We start from the raw sequence: 13,009 nt of genomic DNA, 5'->3' as shown, positions 1-13,009 counted from the left end.
TCTTTGACAGTTTTACACATGTCTTCATCGTTTTATTGCAACGCTGTAGCTCATTCGATAATTACAATCTATAGCATAGTGTTTGCGTATATCTGTTAAACACAAAGTGCGCGTGCTCACTTACACAGTAGGGTTACACACCCGCAAACCCAATTTAATTCTAAACAGACACTACCTTGTCTTTCTTGCCAAAGAGACGGCCGATGGACGACTTGATACCTTTCTTCTTGGGAAGAGTAGCTCCCTGTGGCGACTGTCCTGAACGCTTTTGTATTGAGTCTTGGCTGCCGAGGCTGCTGTTCGGCGTCCCCAAACCGTCAAATGAGCTGTTTATATGCAAAACAAAAAAGTGAGTGCTACATTTTTTATTGTGAAAAAAAACACGCGATAAAAGCCGGATCGTACGGTTCGTATAAACGACCTGACTTTATCATGAAAAAAGTTTGAAGCATGACAGATGTTTAAATAACTTGCCAACTATGAGTTGTGTTCAGAACAGCCCTTTGTAATGACACATACAAGATTACCACTTGCAAGTGCGATAAGCTGTGCAGGCAGTGCACACATTAAATTAGTGAGTTAAAGCTTCGGTTCTAGATAGTCAAAAACGCAAAAAAAAACATATTTAGCCGGATAATCTGTATAATTATGACTCATCTGCACATAAGAATACGACATCAGCCAATTTTAGCTTACTTTTTGAACTCATCTTGATCCTTGACTTGATTAGAAGATTTTTCTCCAAGTCGTACGTTATTGGCAGCGTTCTAAAAACAAAAAAATGCGTTAAAAGGCATGAGGAGTAAATAACAAACTAAACTGATACAATTTCAAGCAAAGTAACAACATATCTACATTAATACAACCCCTCCTTGACACAAAGCATATCGATTACAAACCAGAGAGAGGAAGACTGTGCGGACTTAAAGAAAGGAACTTGTTAAATTACTGAAAGGCGTCTGTGAGCACAATAGCATACAAGTGGTCCTGTTATGGAACCCGATCCGTTGAATATTCCTCTTCATACCTTGAATATAGTTCAAGCATACAAGACACAATGCGATAATTACGTTTGTCGATTCAGTCCAAGTTAGCACAGCCGTACGGTCTGCCACACTGAACACACAACCACACAATGCCATCATCGGTGCAAAAAAGGAGAATCAAACACAAGCTTCGCACAATAAGTGAGATGGTGTGCGGCTCACAAGTGCTTTCCATACTCTAATATAATATGAAGTTATGCTTTTCGGCAAACTCACTGGACCTAAGTAAAAAGGGAAATAAGACTAGCTGAAATCTGTTTCGATAATCTTTAGATATTAATTAAATTTTAATGCTACTTTTAAGGGAAAAATACTTGGATTGAGCACTTTGAGAAGATAATTATACCTTGACTGAAGAGATCGCAACGTTGTAAAAAAATGGAAACTTCCCAAAGCTCCGTCAGAGCTTCTACTTCGCATATAGAATTTACTATAAGTAATCCGATAAAAGTAACAAGGCCTACTACAATGCAGAAGTTTACACCCAAAACAAATCTGCCAATGGTGGCAAATTCAAAACAAGCTGAAAGGTCTGGAGCGGTCAGCAGAGCAGGAAAGCATAGATGGCCACAAGCCACAATGGTTGTAATGGGAAGAACAGAACGCGAAATTATCAATACAGAAATGTTGTCAGTGTCAACACGTGCCAAGAGTAAATTGGACAGTTTAAAAACCGCTGAGAGGTCAAATAATGAAAAGATAACCGACTCCAAAGCATTCTTGCCTGATATCTTGCTTGGTGGCCAGGCAAACGTGCACGAAGAAGAGAGTAATCAAATACCGGTCAGATTTACCGCAAGATCTCCATCAAAACTATCACAGCTACCAAAGGGGTAAGTAAAAGCAGTTTAACAATATTTTGGTGATAACGGGGTGTATATAGTAATCCATATAATGTTCAAACACACAGAAAGAAAAAAAAGGTTGTTATTCTAAATCTAAAGTCAAGTGTGTGGGTCGTTTCAGAAATCGTTTGAAATGGTTAAACATATAAAAAAAATCTGCGAGTTGCAGCATTATTGTTGTAGTGGCAAGTACACACAGACGCCAATAGCAAGGTGTTCAATTTGATTCTATCTTGTAGTATTGAGTCGCTTCTCACAGCAGAATGACCAGCGGCCAGTAGGGCAGATATAGTTGGCTTCTTATATAAATAACGACCAGCGAAAAAAAACATCAACATTTTCATGGCGTTTATTAGCTGTGGTATAATTCATGACATGCGCTTGGGTAGAAGAGTTTGAAAATGCATTTAACTGAAATTACATAACACCAACCATACTAACATCAAGCTATTTTTGTTCTGTGCAAGAACACCATTGTGCTCACTAACAACTTAAACTTATTAACTTACCCCACTAACACCCAGCGAATTAGTTTCGATATTAAAAAATACGGTTGGTTTTTAAACAAGGGGTTTTGAAGGCTATGATTACCATCAAGTGACTTGACAATGACATGCTGACGTATCTTGTTGACAAGTATGAGCAGTGAGACAAAATCTTTTTCCTTTGCTTATCGTCGCATAGATGCAAATATTGTTTACATATCGTAACTATGAAATAAGAAAAACACTGAACAAGATCATCGCAAAAAGCATCAGTTCGAAATATTTGAAAACGCAATTACGGTATTTTTAAATTACATAGTTGCAACCATTTTCAGAAGTTAACAGGGTTTACCTAAAACATATGTCATCAAATATAAAACTCTATACTTTCTCATCATTATATTCATTGTTATAATATCATTATATCTGTTGCTCGGGTGTATCTGTTAACCATTGTTATTGCACACATGTTCTATACTTTGTCATAATACAAACGAATTTCTTTTCACACGAGTCAGTTCAGTCATAAACAGCTAAAAATCGACTTCGATCAGCTGGCAGCTGGATCATCTTCAGTTAAGCTGAAAGCAAACAGCGCAAAAATCAAATGATGAAGGTGCGAAAGAATGATAAACGTCTAAAAAGAAAGTAATAATTTTTTTTGTGCTAGTAGTTGTCAGGTTACCTCATGGATATCTTTTGATGTACCAGTAGTTAATCCTTTTCGTCGCTATATTTGCTAGAATAGGTGCCTTATCGGTTGAAGCGCACTTTCTCCTTTTTGTCAATTTAAATTAACCAATATTTTGCGTATTGTTGATGTTTCCTGGTTAGACTTATCACGGTACAATTCTATACCATACTTATTCGTGCCATTTTTCATTCATTTTGCCTTTGGTTGTTACGTACCAGAGTGAAACGTTTTTCATTCTTTTGCACCTTCATCATTTAATTTTTTGTGCTGTTTGCGTTCAGCTTAATCGAAGATGATCTTGCTGCTAGTTGATCAAAATCGATTTTTAGCTGTTTATGATTGAACTGACTCGTGCGAAAATAAATTCATGCGCTTGTATTACAATTTACAAGACATGTAACCCAGTCGTTCATATCAAGCGTTGCTATGCGTTTGACACCTGTCAGAAGATAGTTCATTTTCTTGATACTTTGTCATAAAGCTTGAATTTGTGTTACAGAATTGTTAACCCCCAGCAAGGTGGTTACGAGATCAAGGAGGAAGGTAAAAGCAAGTTAATTAAAAGCATTAAGTTTTGGCGGGGAACAACTCCAACAACTGCAAAAGAATTTGACAGTATATTTGACCCTGATAAAGTCGATGAACAACACAACAGCAAATACATTGCTAAATCATCGGACATCTTGACAAAGCAAGACAGGTTAGCAAACCAAACTAGCGTATTGATTGTGAAGAGTGTGAACTAAGACAACTTGTATCGACTTTAATATAACAACGCGTTAACAACTGGTTGCGCATCACCCGTATCTAATTTCACAGCATCTTACAATCCTGGACTGAACAGTCAAGTGTTTCGGAAGAGACAAGCAAAAACAGATATTTTTCTTGGCACATGGCTCTCAGGGAGAGACTTTTAAAGCATGAAAAAATGCACTATCATGAAGCCGTTGCAAGAATAAATAAATACAGGTTTGCGTTTTGTTTTTTATTTAAACTAGCATATAAAATACGAAAGAGTAATATGGAATTAACTTCCAATAAGAATATTATATATATTATTTATTTTCACAAAGAATATTTTTTTGTTTATGGAATCACAATGGATGTGATTATTATGGAGTAATCACTCAAAAAATATTTTCAAAAAATTGTCATTGCAAAGTAAACGCAAATAACAATGTTTCTTTGTGACCGATTTCATAGACAACGTTTAAAACAAAGGCCGGGCTTAATGCCTTCAAAAGAACTGCTACCAAACATGGATGTTCAAATTTGGAAGGATTTGATGAAACAACATGGCGAGAAGAAAAAAACAGCACCGATAACAAGTAATCAACAACCAACACTGAGCATGTCACCCACCCAAGAATGGAAACCTTTCATTTTACACGAGAATGATGCAGGTGATTTTGTAACAAGACTGAACGAAATTAGTTTATACAAACGCATTATCACTGCAAACCACAAAATATAATTATATGGTTCGTTTACTTTTAGAATAGCTAAATAGTTAGATTAATGGTTGGTCGGCGACAATTTGGTGCAGCCGATTCAAAGACATCCAGATTTAGAGATGACCTTTTTCGGACACGACCGATTCGGTGCCGACGTTTTCAAAATCTCGCGACGGCTTTAGCTTACTTAGAGAAATTGTAGGGAACATATAGGTAGGTGGTTTCTGTGTTTACCTTCCCGTACCCTACTACCCATGGAAACAAAACGGTTTATGTTGTAATTGGTTCTGTTGTAAATGTGCATTAGCTGTTATCTTGCAGATATATCTAGCAATGATTACTGTAGGTTGGGTAATTAATAAGCATCAATGTAGCAGTAGCAGATCATGCTGGTACCGGTAACGGGGGCGATTTCATACACCTGACAAAGAAAAGTAACAATGGTAAATAAAATTAATTTACTACGTTTTGAGGAGACGACCACCGGATTCGCCACTGATTGCCATTCCTCTACCATAATAATAAGTAACAGTGACTGTCTGCGTGATATTCTGCTTTGAAGGCTGTAGGTAGGTTTGTCCTCATGAAAATTTATACCCAGTGTTTCTTCATTTTTTCCCACAAATAATGACTTTATTCCAAGTATCTCATCTCCAATGCTCACTTGGATTCTTATGGTGCGATAAAAATAATCATCTTCTGTTTTTTTTTACATAGCTTTGATTTGAATTATGTCAGCAATGTGTGTATCTTGTGTTATCCCCTTCATTACTACGTTGCAAAACGCTAATTTATTAAGGTGGGAAAGGCTACACTTTACACCTACTTTAAACTGTTGTTTAACTCGGTTTTAACTTGCAAACGAACTGTCACATTGTATATCACTCTCCTGAATTATCCCTGTGAGTCTCTATAAACAGATGCTGCCCTGCGATTTTGAGAACTTCTGCCTTCATACAGACGATTATATTTTAATCATGTAAAGTTGTTTGACAGCGCGTCCATACCGAAAAAGGCCGTCTCCGAATTGGGCCATTCCGACTGCGTATATGTAATCTGTAGGTCGCTGCAGGAGTGCAGTAGATAGGGTGTTGGATGGTAAACACTTTAACATAAGATAATTTTTCCTGTGAACCAGCTGACTGAAGTCATGGTGACCCATCTCGCACTCAGTCAAAGAGTTTATTTTAGCTTTAAACTTTGTTTGGTAATTACAGAAGAAAAAAAAGTAATGGCTGTATCCACGTTATCGAGATGACTACCAGAGCCACATGACTGCAATCAGCCGATTTGAATCTTTCCTTCTGATTGGTTAATAAACCTCGTCACTGCAGCGACCGGCAGATTACAAATGTGAATTCCGACTAATGCTTCTGTTTCTTGTAGAAAAAAAGCAACGACGTCCACCATTCTTTGGGAAGCAAGCCTCAATATTAAACGATGCGGCAAAAAAGCATGTTAAGTTACATGGCACCCTGCAGTCCTCTTCAAACAAAAGAGGAAAAACGTCCGCAACCACAGAAAAGCCTGACACAAATTATCCTGTACATGGAGAAAGAATACTCAAAGGTGAATCTGCAGACTCCACAAACGTACTGCCCTGTATAATCGCAACAAGTCCTCCGAACAACAAGAAGACAGACAGAGCGACGAAAGGTAACATGTGATAGTTGCAACTTGTATTTGAAGTATTTTGAAGACTGTTAAAAATTTAAGCTTTCGTTGCTCCCAAACGCAAACACCCTGTGAGTTCATCGTCATTGTAAGATCAACTTTTTCTTCGTTTGCAAACAAATAAAGCTTTTACCACCACATGACGTGAAATATTCTTCTCAAATAATTATGAGTCAAAATCTGGACATAAATAAAATTAATTTCTCACTTCCATAACACAAAGTTGCAGTAACAGGTTGGAACTGGAAAAATTAATTCCAGAAAAATATTTTTAGAAGATTTATTAAGAAATTTTCAAGCTACAATCGTCTTGGGTCTTAATGGTTTTAACCGGAAATGTTTTCAGATGATTCAACTTTAAACTTAGAAGAAAATAAAGAGAATGAAGAGAATCCGACCAGAGCTTTGTTGGTGGATTTGAAAAACCAGTTGCGATCAAAAATCGAACAAAAGGAAGATCTGAAAGATGTCCCTGTCAGAGGTGCCACAGCCCCTTCCCAGCAACCGAAAACTGGGTTAGGAGCAAAGCTGAAACTTCTCTTACAAAACAGCGCACCACCGCAACAACCCAAAGGCCAAGACGCCCGTTCTTCGTCAACGGCAGCACAGCAATTCCGCTCCAAGCTGCAAAGCCAGCAAAACGGATATAGACCAATGTAAGTTAGCAGACAACAATATTTTGTTTGTTATTTTCGAAACAGGATCATCTCAAATACACCAAAAAAATTTAATGAGCATTTCAATGAAAATAAATAAATAAAATAAGTGCTACAAAACTAATTCAAGGACAAAAGCTTATGTGGCACTTTTAGGCATAATATGAATATACCATATAGCAGTATAGCCGTGGGTAGGTTATGTAATGTATATTTGTAATGCCATAATACTATTTACATATTTTTTTTTAATTTTCCATCATTTGTGGCAGGTCTAGACCTCGTACTATTGGAGATGGATCTCTGCCTAAAATTCATAACATCGCAACGTCCTCGCTATGGAAACGGCATAATCCGAACAAAGACGAAGATTCAAACGTGAAGCATAGACTGACTTTGGCGGGGGTGGCCAGTCGTGAGTCATTCAGCTCGAGTGTGATCGGCATAGCGCAGAAGCACATCACCAACCGACCCCAACAGGTGGACATCAAAGAAAAAAGCAAATCGAAAAAAGCGGAGGAAAAAGAAGACAGCGTTAGAAAGACAAAAAGCGATGGGAAATTATCAGAAAAACGCCCGCTTGAAGTAACATCCATCACGCAGCAAAGTGATACAAAGAATGAACAAGATGAGACCAAAACCAAAAAAAGCAATGCGAAAGACTCTACTCCAGCAGATAAGAATAGGAAGAAAAACCCGGCTTTTCGTCTATACACACCAGCAACAATCCTTCAGCATCAATTTGGGAGCAGGTATGCCTCGTAGTGTTGATTGTGTTTGTGCCAGCGAAAAGCACCAATTGGGTGCCGCCGCCTGACCGTACGCGTATTTGTAATCTGTAAGTCCTGGAGCAGATTTTGTTGATGAACCAGCTGACTGCAGCACTGTAAGCCTTCTCGTAGCCAGAGAGTTGTTTCTTACTTTGAACTTTGATAATACAGAAAAAAAAAGAGTAATGACATGGGTGAGAATCGAATCCACGCCATTGAAATGACCATTCCCTAGCCCTAACACTCTTGGCCACGCTGGCGACAGCGAAACGTTCATTTAATTTACTTTCTGACGTGCATGAGTCGCATGACTGCAATCAGCTGATTTAAATCTTGCCTTCTGATTGGTTAATAAACCTCACCTGCTGCAGCGACCAGCAAATTATAAATACGCTGACCGTGCGAGAGTAAATTCAGTAACCTGCAGAAACAGCAACAAGCCGTATCTTAAAATCATGGTTATAAAAAACTTCTTAGACCCTCTGAACACATGTAGCTAACATGCTTACACCCGGATCATTTGAAGAACTTTCTCAAAGAATCCATCCCGTAAAACCGAATCTATTTTTGGAAGCTTCCAGTATAACTTAATATCATTAAATGTTCTCAACGTTAATGTAAAAATTATAATCCGAACTCTGCCCCGCACTGGCAATTGGTAGAAGCATGCTATACAGTAAAGTGTCGTTACATTTGTTGCTACAGTGCATCGGTATCAAGAATGCAAGAAAATGAAAATCCGCAATACAAAAGCCTGAAGCTGATTACAAGCACGCCGGGAAAACAACAGTCACCGCCTAGAACCCCTCTTGAACACTTCAATGCCAGGCAAGCTGCGCTTAAAGGGAAAACAAAACCAAAAGCAGGTACACCCCAACAGAAGGTCTACATGAAGTTTGCAACAGGTTTGAAACCACATGCTGGAGAAAATAAATAAAATACTGGTGGTCTGATATTTAATGCAAAAAAGCAACACACCTAAAAGTAATGGTTCGCCGTATTTAGTGAATTCTCACATCCACTTGGTCAAGTAATTGTAGTTGACAATGCTACGATCAAAGAAAGCATGACGCTTCAGTGCCGCCACTTTGGCATGAGCGTTAGAAGCAAGCCGAGTAAATCGAGCCAAACGAAACACAATTGGTCAAGAGTGCCACAGACCAGGTGTTCTTTGCTGCACTGCTTTGATATGGACATTGGACAGCATGTCCAGTGTCCACCATAAATTTCCTTGCTGTTTTAGACTCAATGAACAAAGTTGGACATTTGTTTATTCTTTCATGCTGGTTATGTTCTCATTTGGTTGTAGATACTAGCATAACAATGCATGTGACCAATGTTCTCTTGCACAAAATTGAAAACTTCAATTTTTAGCTGCAAAACACAAAGTCTTAAGGGTGGCTGTGGTCGAACCACCGCTGACGGCAAAGGAACGCATGCAGCGACAACAACAGATCGAAAGGAACATGAAGAGATTGACCTTTAACCCGACACATGCTGCAGTAAACAACTTCACAAGAGCGATCCTTAACAGGTGATTGCAGCACAAATATGACAAAAACCGCAGCTTGAAAGCTTGGCAACTTGACAAAGGATTTTTAACTTTCACTTTGATCTTTCTCACTTCACTTTCTTTCATCTTTGTCGGCTGTGTAGTCTACAGCTCTGGTACGGTACTCAAAAAGGCGCCGGTTCGACGCCGCTCAAAAGCATGGGCACCGTCTCTAGCGGGACACTTACAGGCATGCCTGTAGGTAGACACAAAGATTGGCTTCCCTACCTTTCCGTCCACTTGGTCTACTCTAAATGCTCAACCACCAACCGTCGTGTCCACCTTTTAAATTGTCATTACTTGTCTTGCTAGAAGACAGCTCGGTGCTTTCGGTGGGTGTGGAACCGGTCACTTCGAACAAAAGTTAGACACACTCTACTTGGCTAGTGACACGCATGCTACATCTCATTTGGTAGAATATTTGAAAGTAAATTCACCCCAACCAACGGTAAAGTTTACAATGGTAGTTTTAACTTTGTACGTGTAAGCTGCTATCCTTTCCATGGTACAATGAGTTTATTCTGCTTTAAAGCAGCTAGTTATAAGAACTTCGTTTTAAGGTTTTATAAATTTTCTTTTTTTTGCGAGGCAGAGAGTTCATTGTATTCCATCCCCAGAAGTCTACAAAGGCATTAGTGCTGTCTCATTCGTCTACAGAGCCAAGCTAAAGTTTAGAAATAAACTTATGTTAATAAAATCAAAGTAGACAAAAGTTGATGGACTCGTCTCAAGCAGTTGCTGCGATAGATTTTTTGGGTTAAACTGTCGCTAACAATTAATGTTTTATTTAGTGAATTGGACTTACGAGCGCCCTCCAGCAGCCCAGTAGACATGTTCTACCGACAAGACCAGTTGGCGCGCGAGATTTCGACTGATGCGTGGGAAGCACAGAAACAGGGTGAGTTTGCCTTTACAAGTATATGACCGAGACGAAAAATGCACATTTCATCAATTTAATGGCAAGTCTGGTGAATAAAGAAAATAAACAGTTCACTTTGATATATACATAATTTTTCTTGTTGCTACCTTTTTGTAAAGTATAAATGATTGTTATCTATGGGTGATAGTATGTAATGAAAAACACGCATAGAACATAATCTTTCTTCTACAGGACAATGGACATGGGGGCGTAACATGCAATTGTTACGCCACAATACCTAAACTTAAAACCTTTGAAGAATTTTATTATTATTTTTGCTCTTGACATGATCATACTGAGGATGCTGTGATAGCGAAATCGATTTATGATTAAAAAATGAGTCTGGTAAACTGTTTGTTGCGTTGAGTAATAAGACTATATATTTTTCTTTTACGGGGTTATGTTTTTCTTGCAGGTGATGGCCTGCTACTTAGTGGAAAAACACACGATGGGATACCGTCAGAGATACAATATAGATACAGAGAACTCCCTGTTAATGAAGCAGACGGCTTATTTCCACCGAAAATACATTTCAACAGCGATGGTTCCGAAGTGCAGGGGTTTTACGACAATGCAAATATCAAAGGGTCGAGCGCCCCCAAAGTCAAGGACCTGGTTGATTTGCAAAGGTTGTATCACGTGATGAAAAAGCACGGTGAGGCATACACAAACGGAACCTCTTACTTCTTCAGCCAGTCACCGAATCAGATGACAGAAGGCATAGCGAAACAACAGGTCATGAAACAACACACGAACCAAAAGAACTTGCATAAAACGCCGTATTATTATTACCCATATCAAGGTGGTGATAGTCAAGCTTTAGTTATGGACGATAGAGGAGACGCAGGGCTGTACGTGGTCACTGGCGCTAATACTTTAAACGGGAACCGGAAATTGGGACATATACAGCCCCCGAAAGCCAGGCACTTTAATAAAGAGGAACAAATACGTTCCCAGAATGCATCAGTGCCGTTTCGACACGTGCTGACTTTGAATAAAAACACGCTGCCGCATTGGGAACATTCACAACGCCAAGCAAAGATTCCGAGCTCGCAAGATTTCCAGCGAACATCGAAACACGCTTTGACTGTAATGATGCCAAAGACCCCCGGAATATCCATGACAGGGACGCTGCCTTTAACTCAGCAGCACCCTCTTGAGCAAATACAAGAACATGTGATTCAATAAATAAATTATGAAACCTTATTTTGCAAGGCAAGATTCAATGTTCTTTATGAAATCAGAGCTGGGTGACTCTGATACAAATATGCAGAACACGTGTGCGATTTGATTTGAGATTCCTGCCGTTGAGAATTTGGTGCCCCATGAGATTAATAAGCTGTTCTGTCTTCTTAATAAACATGTATTCACTGTCGTAAAAATACCCTAACTTTCTGAAAGCCAGCTAAATAAAAGTGATTGACTACCAAAACAACAACGTATCACTGCAAAAAAATAAGGAAAGCAGTCTATATGTAAAGTAACTGGCCCTTCTCTGTGTACTGCCATAAGCTTTTAACAACCGAATCATTGAGTTACCTAAGTAAGAAGTAATCAATGTTTTAAAATGATGCAAAACCGATTGAAAAATATTAGAAAAAGTGGTTGTCGAAACAAACATGTATTTTGCGTATTGTGAATGGTATTTTGCCAATAACGAAGTCAACATCCTTCGGTTGGTACAGGCTGGTTAAGGCAGGGACAGATCCTTTTGAGTATACAGAAAAGATCACGCAATTTGCTGAACTTCACACCTTGCAACCCAACAATATAACGCATCCAAACAATCTTGAAGCCATTACTAGTAAGAATCAAAATGAAAAGACGGTAATTCGCACACCCGTTTAACCTAGCTAAACATTAAACAAACTACTCGGTTACAAACACAATTATTTCAAATAGGTTGTAAATAACGCTCCAACGGTGTCGATGTTCCTTCTCGCAGTCGGCTACTATGTTTCTGGAGAAGAGTTGAGGGAATCAAAAGTCATGCTTTTAATCATTGCACAATCAAATCTTCAAAGAAATGCAACTGCCCTGTGCACTTTAGACCTACAGTGCACCGGTGCATTTTCTTCAGAATAAGTTTGCAAGGAATTTATCCAGGCAGGTGACGTAGTGGATAAAGTGAACGAGAGTCCGACACCTTATTATATACCAAAGATCTTATAAAAGTTCTAAATTTCCGCATAGAAACTGGCATACCGGTAGTGAAAAAGAATTTAGAACAATAATGCACTCGGCAGCGCTTTTGAAGCTATCAGCTTTGTAAACTGAGGAATTATTTCATCGCATAAGATTTATCATCAACAGAATAAAATTTGCTTTGCAGCAAGGCAGTTACTTAACCCAGACAGCAAAATCCGTCATTTCTACATTGAATCAACGTCTGCAGACGTATAAAAGGTGTTAAGTGTAATACAATTAATCGCATGGGCGTTTATCGCACTAAGTGTGCAGTTTGCTATTACCCGCAGCGAACTTGCAGCATCAGGCTAAAACAGGTCGTTAAAATCTACACATTGTGAAGTCGTTGAGACATGTTAGAAAAACAACTAACTTGCTAAAGCGCAAGCAAATTAATAATTTCCATCAGCACTCACATTCATCCCGGATTGAGAGCGTGGTGTAGAACTGGAGCCAGGATACACAAGATCCCCATTGTCAAGTTGAAACATCGGACGCCGGGGCTCTACTGCTCCAACCACGCGCTGTTCAATTTCTTCAGCTCTCCGCTCAGTTGAGATTTTTTCTTCTTGGAGGATGCTAAATGTGATGGAGGCATAATTTTGAAGTCAAAAGACTAAGTGATGCTTAAAGTTAACATTGAATAGCAAAATAAACAATTAGATATCTAAAACCCAAAAGCAGAAGTTTCATAAGGCAGCTTCACGCATTGAGCTTATGATTTTTA

The 13,009-nt window shown here is 38.8% G+C and overlaps 2 protein-coding genes across 2 annotated transcripts in view; one reads left to right on the top strand and one right to left on the bottom strand.

The window, feature by feature from the left end:
- LOC145764607 (liprin-alpha-1-like) overlaps nt 1-13,009 on the bottom strand; it is a 38,135-nt gene that overhangs the window by 11,389 nt on the left and 13,737 nt on the right. Inside the window, exons 21-23 of the mRNA XM_082576237.1 lie at nt 12,699-12,861; nt 697-767; nt 176-326 (exon numbers count right to left, since the gene is read on the bottom strand). Of these exons, the coding sequence (XP_082432363.1) occupies nt 176-326; nt 697-767; nt 12,699-12,861 (385 nt within the window). The remainder of the gene's footprint in view (nt 1-175; nt 327-696; nt 768-12,698; nt 12,862-13,009) is intronic.
- Nucleotides 1,587-11,749, top strand: LOC145764608 (uncharacterized). Its single transcript, XM_082576239.1, has 11 exons — nt 1,587-1,879; nt 3,570-3,770; nt 3,890-4,039; nt 4,274-4,473; nt 5,911-6,180; nt 6,545-6,854; nt 7,127-7,606; nt 8,330-8,490; nt 8,999-9,158; nt 9,968-10,074; nt 10,511-11,749. The coding sequence occupies exons 1-11, from the start codon at nt 1,626-1,628 to the stop codon at nt 11,281-11,283; spliced, it is 3,066 nt and encodes a 1,021-aa protein (XP_082432365.1). The 5' UTR covers nt 1,587-1,625; the 3' UTR covers nt 11,284-11,749.

This window comes from Aplidium turbinatum, chromosome 2 (assembly GCF_918807975.1).
Source record: "Aplidium turbinatum chromosome 2, kaAplTurb1.1, whole genome shotgun sequence".
Taxonomy (NCBI): domain Eukaryota; kingdom Metazoa; phylum Chordata; class Ascidiacea; order Aplousobranchia; family Polyclinidae; genus Aplidium; species Aplidium turbinatum.
The sequence above is the reverse complement of the archived record's forward strand: the minus strand, read 5'-3'. Positions and strand labels throughout refer to the sequence as shown.

What these genes read in the sequence shown, in the direction of transcription:
- LOC145764608 (XM_082576239.1), top strand. Translation starts at nt 1,626, where the DNA reads ATGGTTGTAATGGGAAGAACAGAACGCGAAATTATCAATACAGAAATG. An exon ending in CAAAACGGATATAGACCAAT is followed by an intron (nt 6,855 to 7,126) that starts GTAAGTTAGCAG and finishes CATTTGTGGCAG; the next exon opens with GTCTAGACCTCGTACTATTG. An exon ending in CAGCATCAATTTGGGAGCAG is followed by an intron (nt 7,607 to 8,329) that starts GTATGCCTCGTA and finishes TTGTTGCTACAG; the next exon opens with TGCATCGGTATCAAGAATGC.